The sequence below is a fragment of the Adiantum capillus-veneris genome, chromosome 9, assembly GCF_014529385.1.
Source record: "Adiantum capillus-veneris isolate H3 chromosome 9, ASM1452938v2, whole genome shotgun sequence".
NCBI classification, from domain to species: domain Eukaryota; kingdom Viridiplantae; phylum Streptophyta; class Polypodiopsida; order Polypodiales; family Pteridaceae; genus Adiantum; species Adiantum capillus-veneris.
The window spans coordinates 20,578,842-20,588,081 of record NC_140939.1 but is presented as its reverse complement, the minus strand read 5'-3'; the positions used below and the strand labels follow the sequence as shown (position 1 = coordinate 20,588,081).

Genomic DNA, 9,240 nt, shown 5'->3' with positions numbered 1-9,240 from the left:
CATCCATTGTGCTGAAATCTTCAAAAAATTTATACAAGAAAAATATGTCAACCCACATGTGACACCATAGGCACTCAAACAGGCTCTTTTTAGGATTGCCAGTCGCGCATGTGCAACACAACTAAGTTGGTAAGATACATTGACATCAAGTGTAAGCACAAGGGACTACAGAAAAGGTTTTTCTTTTTGCATTGAAACAAATGACATAGGTTGCACAATTTAAAAAAATTGGAATGCAGCAAAGGGTGTTCAACAAGCTACAGATTGGATACAAGGGTGAAAGAGCAAGAACGTAGTGCATCCTATCCTTCATTGCATTGCTACTACCTCCAATATGTTCTCCTTACCTCCAACATGGATACATGCAATTTATTATGTACTGTGAAACTAGCAAATTTGCAACCTCAAAATACTTCATGATCATGGACTTCATTTTAAACCATGGTTTGTATTAGTAATACAGTCTAGTAATAAGTTAATCAAATCATGAGAAAAACACTAGAATGAACAATACAAATGTGGCAAAGACAAAAATTTACAAACCTAATTTTGAGGCCAGGACAAATGATGCTCAGTAACTAGCATTAATAATGGCATAACAACTTTGCACTAGCACTATTACTTCTTGATTAACCCCTTGATAGAGTATTGTAACTTATAGAAGAGCCCGATTGGATGATTAAACCAAACCATGATAGCAAACATGAAACATTGATAAATGTTGCTTCTGGTGCTCCAGGCCAACACTGACATTGGAGGCTATTATTAGGTGTTACCACTTCATAAACAAGGTGGCTTCACTTGGTTGGCTATCCACCAATGTAAGCACAGGAGTTCATATGACACATACAAATCAAAACATCAAGGTTAAAAAAAAGAAAACCTCATTGATAATCCAAAATACAAACCCGTACATATACAAAATCTATAAAGGACAACCTACAAATCCTGCCACCGTCTATCTAAAACCCAAGTTTGAAGAAACCTAGACAATAGCATAAGAAAAATTTGGATGTGTACTGAACTAATCAAAGACCTAAACTCCACCTCCATGAAGGTAGCAAAGAATAATGCGATTCATTTCTTCTGGGCAGCAGGCTTAGTAACCTTTGCACCTGAGGCATCCTTCTTCTCAATAGCCTTGATAACTCCAACAACAGTTTGCCTCATATCACGAGCAGAAAAGCGTCCAAGAGGAGGGTACTCAGAAAAGGTATCCGCAGTCATTGGCTTAGTAGGAATCATCTCCGCAAAACCAGCATCAACATTTTTCAAAAGCTTCGACTCCTTCTCAAGATCCTTTCGTGAGTGCCTCTCAATCTTGGTAAGTATCTTAGCAAACTTCACAGAAATGTGAGATATAAAGCAATCAAGTGTACATGCATAGCCATTGCCAATCTGTTCGGGGTGGTTCATAATGATAACCTAAGGTAAAATTGGCAGCTTTTGTGACAGGGTTATTCTTGGAGTCAAAAGCCACATAGCCACGTTTGAGATCCTTGACTGCAACATTCTTGACATTGAAACCAACATTATTACCAAGTAGAGCCTCAAGAAGGGCTTCATGATGCATTTGTACAGACTTCACTTCAGTGGTGAGGCCAGTTGGAGCAAAGGTAACACCCATTCCAGCTTTGATGATACTAGTCTCAACCCGACCAACGGGTACAGTTCCAATACCACCAATCTTGTAAACATCTTGAAGGGGCGGTCGAAGAGGCTTGTTAGAGGGCTCTTAGGTTCCGAGATCATATCAAGAGCCTCCAATAAAGTGGAGCCCTTGTACCAATCCAAGTTTCTAGATCACTCAAATCATATTGTCACCTTCAAACCCAGAGACGGGCACAAATGGGATTTTGTTATGGTTGTATCCCACCTTCTTCGGATATGCATATACCTCCTTCATGATTTCATCATATCGGGCCTTGGAATATTTAGGTGTGATGGCATCCTTTTGCAACCCACAATCCTATTAAAATCTGCGCAAAAAAATCTTTGCAATGCTAGTGGTAGGTCTACACTTATTAGGTTATAATTCATTTACCTTATTACAATAGCAAATCATCTGCTTCACACCAAGTGTAAAAGCTAGTAAATCATGCTCACAAGTTTGTCCATCTTTTGAAATACCAGCCTCAACACCTCTTGTGGTGGAATCAATTATCAGAACAGAACACTCTACTTGCTCATTAATAAAAAAATTAGTGTAAGACCCATATTTGCAAGGGTTAAAAACATATCTTTGCAAAGGGTAACCCAATTACTTGTGAGGTTTGTGTGGTCATATTCTTTATAAAATCATGATGACCAAGAGCATCAATGATGGTGCAATAATATGTTGCTATCAAAATGCGTCGATTTTGAACACGGATCTCTCTCTCTCTCTCTCTCTCTCTCTCTCTCTCTCTCTCTCACACACACACACACACACACACACACACACACACACACACAATCCGAGAGTCATGGAAGGAGGAAAATCATGTAGGATGTCTTGTCTTGCGAGGGCAGCCATGTTGGCTACAGGGCCTATGGTTTGTAGACGGGTATGCCAGTGCACACACACAATGTGGGAGCTACTGTGAGTACATGCCTACGAGCATACCTTCACGACCTACCTTCATGGCCTGCCTTTAACGCAAAGACCCACAGATCGAAAAAGACCTTACAATATTAAAACCCCACTTTCATGCGTGTCCTCAATCCATTGCCTCTACATCGACGGCCCAAAAATTGCACGATTTCTCCACCCACCCTCCTATAGTCTTCTGCAGGCCAAAAACTTTATTGAATGAGTACTGCACATCATGGATAAAAGTCCTATAAATACATTGTTTAATCTTCTGTTCTCTGAGCCTTTTTCTTTTTCAACATGTCAATTTCAAAACAAATGAATGAGCTTTGGGAAATAGCATTTGAAAGGACATTAGAGAAAGAGTTTTAAAATTTTTGAGGGACACATGTCAAACAACCAAAATTGAAGACCTTCACCCATATGGACACTAAAGCCTTTAGGAGTCCAAAAAAAGTCTAAAAGAACTAAGCATTCCAGCCTCCTCCGGAGTGCATTCATGTAATTGTGATCCCATGATGTGAAGTATTGTGATCATATAATTGTGATCCCATGATGTGAAGTATTGACCCATTGAAATTTTCCTTGATACTTTACTTTGCAAAAGAGTCCTTTCATTCAACGTTGGTTTTGGTACGAGTCCTTTCATTTAACGCTTGTTTGGTACCAAACAGATACTTTAGTGTCCTTTTTCCTTGAATTTAAATGAAATGGTACATGAAACCTAGACAACATCTCAAGAATTTCTTTTCCAAAATTAAAAAATTTTAGTCAAAGTACTCATAAAAATTATAATCTTTCACTTTTGTTCACAACCTCAACATTAACTACACTCATGACAAGCATCTTTACAAAACAGCAATTGATGTTTTACAAGAACAAGTACCCTAATCTAAGAAAAAAGAGTAGGGTACAAGCAATAATCCATTGTAACTACCTATATATGTGCTTGATATTCTTATAGCTCTCATGTGAAAAAAATTCGTTGTGACTAGAATTAAATATAGAAAGCATGTTGGTAAAATATGCAACATTTGTGAATTTGTTTAACGACCACTTAAAACATTTTGTTCGTTGAGATTTTCATTGTCTTATGGACATATATACTAGATCTACCACTCCATTACTTAAGGTGATACTATTTGATGGTTAAACAAGCCACATTTGATGACTTATATCATTTCTCAAGAACTGTGTGCATGTTGAAATTTGTATCTTTTATTTATCAAATATTAGCTTCCAAACTAAAGTCCACTTTTGGATTCCTTCATTCATCTCATTTACTTGTATACAAATACCACACATGGACAATTGAGGAATCTAGGTGCACACTTCCATTGACTTTAAAGAACAAACAATTAAACAATATCTTCATATGAAAGATATGTAAATGATTTTGGGGCAACCTTTCAAATGGGTGAAAGCATGTTAACCTGTCGCGCTTTTTGTGCTAGTTAGCAGTTTCAAGTTAGCGCATCTTCGAAAAGTTGGGCGTCCCGTAAATTTTTACAAATAATATCAAAATTTGTTGGAGGTTGTACATTTGGATTCTTTGTTTCAAGTGCTTTTTATTGATATATCATATGTCATAGATCTTGGAGATGTAGCTCAAGTTATTGTACTAGTTAGCATATGTCAAAATTGTGCTAGTTAGCATTGTCCGGGACATGAAAAAGCATGACAGGTTAACATGCTTTCACCCAAATAAGAATCTAAGTAAGATTCCGATTTGGCAAAGAGAGGAGATAACAAGAAAACTCAAAGGGAGGTCTAAAATGGTGGACAACCAGCCAATTGGAGGTGGGAGAGTGACCTAAGGATTGACAAGAGAGGCTGCATCATAAAGATAGGAGAAGGAGATTGCCATTTTTTAATATGTTTGCACTCGCATTGCTGTAACAAACATCTCGTAGGTGGAGTGGCTCAGCCCAAAGATCTCTCTCTCTCTCTCTCTCTCTCTCTCTCTCTCTCTCTCTCTCTCTCTTGGTGAGGTCGTGAGGTCAAGGTCGCTCACTATGTGGTGCTTATTTGAGACGTACCGAGCTTGAATCGCTAAGTTGAAGTGGGATCTATGAAGATTCGATCAAATGAGGAAAGAAAGAGTGATTTTGATCCGTTGATGTGAGGAATTGATAAAGGGTTCTTTCATTTAAGGACTTCAAAAACATTTATTTCACTAAATTGTTTTATTATTTTATATGCTTATTGAAACATCTTCTTTATAATGCCATTAAAATATTTTGTTGTTTAAATTTTCAATGCATATTTTTATTTTATTGCTTATAATTTTTTCAAAAAATATGAGAATAACAAAAAAAAATTAATTTTATTATATCCTATGCCTTTTAGACCTACCTTTTCCTATGAAAACATTAAAATTTTCTTTTGCTTCAATTTGGCAATGGATCCCTTTTATTTTTTTATTACATATAAATTTTTCACAAAATGTGAGAATTACCAACTTTTTTAATCTCCCTAAGCTCAGAAAAATAAAAATTCTTTCAAAACATATAAGGGACATAAGTAAAGAATGAGTTTAGGAACTAAAAAGACGGACGAAGGTGAAAAGTCAAAAGACATATGAAGGTGGAAATTCAAGAGACATATGAAGTTGGAAAGTCAAAAAACCTTCTATGTCTATATAAACAGGTGTTTCTCTTCTCCTTTGTGTCCTTTTTAGCATTTTATTCTCTTTCAAGTGTCCTTGCTCTCTCTCTCTCTCTCTCTCTCTCTCTCTCTCTCTCTCTCTCTCGCGTGTGCGTGTAATGTTGTATCCCTCCTTCCCAACTAATAATGTTACAAATCCACGTACTTTGTCATTGCTCGTTGCTATGTGCTATAAACTATCACATCATTTATGTTGCTGTTGAGGGAATCTTTGAATTAGGAATACCTTTTATTTTTTTTTTGAATCCATTTATGCCTATTAGACCTACCTTTTCTTATGAAAGCATTAAAATTCTCTTTTGTTTTCACATCCCTCACATAAAACTTGTGCGAATTGGGCCCATGGAACAGCATGCCTGGATTCAGCTACACAAGAGTTCAGTATGCCCGCACTGCCTCCCAACTGGATAGATGCTACTGCTCTCATCAAGCTGATTGGATCTCATCGACATTAGAAATGAAGGTAATCTCAACAAAAAGCCCCGAGGGGGGGGGGGGGGCAATCCCCGAGAGGTGAGAAAAAGATTCTTTTTACAGGGACACACCTGTTCAAAGACCCTCTCTTCAGAAGCATCACCAAGAAAGTGTTGGGAAAGCTCAAGAAAGATGTGGGGATGAATAAACCTAGTGCTTGGAATGTATTTGTTTGGACTATACAAAAAGCTATCAAAACTTTGGGTCCTCGGGTAAAAAAAGCCAATGAGGCACATATCAAACATCTCGCAGAGAAGGTAGCGCAATTAGCCTCTAGGAAGGCTGCCGGACTAGCTACCGAAGATGAGCACAAGCGATGGCTTGAAGCTAAATCTCACCTGGCCAAAGAATAGCTAGAGGAAATCAAGAAGGCGCGATTGTTGTCTAGGGAAACTTTCGTGCAACCACAGCCTTCTAACCAAAAACATTTTTTTAGGGTTCTGAAAGTGAGGAAAAGTTGAGGCCGCGTGCAAGTGCTCGATGATGAGAAAGGGAATACAATTCAAAACCAAGATGAGATAGCTGCACTTATGCTCAAGTATCTCAGCCAGATTATCGGCCAGCCAGAGACCCAATCTCACGAAGTGGAAGAAGCCTGGGTGTCTTTACTTGGAAGTGTTGAAATGAAGGTTCCCCAGGAGGAAGCCAACCGCATGGAAAAGGCCTTCTCTGAGGAGGAATGCTCGGCGGAACTTACAGCTCTTAGCAATGAAAAGTCCCCTGGTTGGGATGGACTGAGGGATGAATTCTTCAGGGAATTTTGGGATGATTTCAAGGGTCCAGTCACATGGATGGCCAATCTAGCTGTTTCCAAAGAGTCGTTGGATGCAAGTGTTAAGAGAGGGCTTATCAAGCCCATCCCCAAACAAATTTGCTGCTCTCAACTTAAACATTGGCGTCCCATTACGATGATGTCAGTAGCATAAAAAATTATTGCCAAGGTGATAGCTCTCAAACTTGCCCCCCTCCTGAGTCGGATCATCTCTCCCCATCAACACGGGTTCATTAAAGGGAGATCTATATATGCCAATATCTTGGCAGCAATGGTAGAAATAGAGTATGCATCCTTCTTCAAGAAAGAGTGCATCTTGCTGCAGTTGGACCTCGGCAAAGCCTATGATAGGATAGAATAGTCCTGTATAGAAGAAGTCATGGGAGATCTGGGCTTTGGGCCTCGCCTTTGTCGCCTAATACGTACACTAAGCGGTGACAGCCAATCAGAGCTCCTATTTAATGAACTAATTGTGGGATCTTTTGAGGTTAAAAGGTCTATTAAGCAAGGATGTCCCTTGGCCCCCTTCCTGTTTGCCATTGGGTCGCATCCTCTCATTATAATGCTCAACGACCAGCTACTGGCCAAAATGTTCGCAGATGATTCGATCCTATTCTTGAAGGCGTGCACTCAAGTTGTCAGGAGAGCTCTGGAGATTGTGCAAACACTTGCCATGGCCTCGGGACCCAAGTGCAATATAGAGAAGCCAAGACTAATCTCCCTGTCGGAGAACCACTCTTTTGACCCTGTAGTTTGGACATGAGAGATTATCTCAAAAGGGTGTATATTTAGACACCTGGGAGCCTTAGTAAGGGTGGACGTAACCCACAGTCAAAGATTTCAACGGGTCATTGAAAAACTAAGTGCCAAAATGAGAAGGTGGGAGTTTGTTATCCTACCCTTCCAAAGCCGGATTCGAGTGATCAATACTTTTATGATCCCGTAGTCCCGTGCTCAAGATGGCTAAGTGTAACTGGAAAGAATTCTTAAAACCAGTGAAAAGGTTTCTTTGGAAGAACAACACGAAAACCTCCCGGCCATGGCAGTGGGCTAGATGGGAGGTAGTTTCGCGCCCGATAGACCAAGGAGGGCTTGGCATTCTTAACCCTCTATCTCATGCTGACGCCCTTTGTGCCAAATTTATGGTCTCATTGGCTAAATAGGACCAAGCTTGGACTATCATGACCAAGGAAATGCTTGATGCAGCAAAACTGGGACTAAAAGGGGAAAAGTGGAAGGGGGTTGGGATGCACGACAAACTTCTCACCCCAAAGTGGTCTTACTTAGGCCTGGTGAACTCGCAGGGGAGCTGATGAGGAAGTGCAAAAGTGATGTTGAGGTTTTGGAATGGGGGGAAGTAACCAGATACTTTAAGAACTCCATATTGCACTGGTCTCCTCGGCTCTCTAATATATTGGGGCCGCCACAAAACCCTTAATGGATAGAAATGGCCAGGAACGTAGGAGCTCGTTCGATTAGAGCAATTTCGGGATGGAAATAGGAAGTGCTGGAAAACTGCTGACTCTTTAGCCATCCAATTTCAATTGAATGGCTTTGAGATCTTGCTAGTCTATAGGGTGATTAAAGAGCTTGATAAGGTGGTGTTGACAATTTGTGAATCCAACTTTGATTCGAACACTTGGAGATGGCCCGTGAGTAGCCTCTTTTGGAAACCACACTCTAAAGGCATTTACCATGCACTAATGCATGAGGCTAGTTGGTGTAGCCCTGTCAACAAATTATGGAAGAGGCACTAGACGGAAAAATGGCGGGAGGGAGTCATAGAGAACATCTGGAAGCCAAGATTGCCTCAATATATGAAGATATTTCTATGGAAAGTGATGTGGGCTTCTCTGACGACGGGCATAAAGATACAAGAAAGAGGCATCGGGTCCAATCATTTAACGGGGTGCAAAATAGCCAGTGAAGACCTAGCCCACATTTTCATGGGATGCCAGGTAATCAGGAGCATGGCTGGGAAAATATGCAAGTGGATTCAAAGGACATGGAAAATTAAGTTCTTCAAGAATGATCTGCTCTTTGGTAGTAACAGGATGGGAAGTCCTTCTCTTCTCGTCTGCACTCAAATAATCAGGTACTACTTCTTGCACCATATTTGGCAAGAAATGAACCGCCACGTGTTTGAGGGGGATCTAGTTGTGGCAAGATTTTGTGAGATCATGCAAGAGAGCAGAGTGATGATCCACGTGATCGGAGGCAAACAAGCCTCAGAGGACTGGTCTAGAACAATACATAACATCTTGTAATAAGTTAAGTTGAGGAGAAAGAGTGGTTTCTCTGCCAAGCAGATAACTTGTAATCCTTTGACCCTTAATGCTTGATCTGAGCTTGAGGCTTGGTGTATATTTCTGTTCTTGATACTATCCACTCACAATTGTGAGTTTTGAAAAAAACAATTCTTTTGTTTTTATTTTGCAATGGGTCCCTTTGTTTATTTTACTTTCTTTTCATTTTATTTTGTTTTAGAATGCCAATGTGCACCTTTCAATTTTTTGTTTAGGTGGGGCCCTCCATACCATATAAACCATTTATGATTATGTGTATATAATAGACAATAAAATTTTATATTGAAATACAAAAAATGACATGTGATTGTAAGAATTCATCCATACCCGTTCCCCATAACGCTCATCCCCCCTAATGATGGGTCTTATCTTTAGTAGGCTTTATGACTCTTCACCTTGTTTTAGTATAACAAAAATTGGTATAAGATCTAAGTTGTGAAGCTTGAGTT

The 9,240-nt window shown here is 39.6% G+C and overlaps 1 protein-coding gene across 1 annotated transcript; it reads right to left on the bottom strand.

The window, feature by feature from the left end:
- Positions 1-1,077: 1,077 nt before the first annotated feature.
- Positions 1,078-1,431, bottom strand: LOC147450202 (elongation factor Tu C-terminal domain-containing protein). Its single transcript, XM_086520673.1, has one exon. It carries the CDS (start codon positions 1,414-1,416, stop codon positions 1,078-1,080), a length of 339 nt encoding a protein of 112 aa, XP_086376799.1. The 5' UTR covers positions 1,417-1,431.
- Between the last annotated feature and the right edge of the window lie 7,809 nt (positions 1,432-9,240).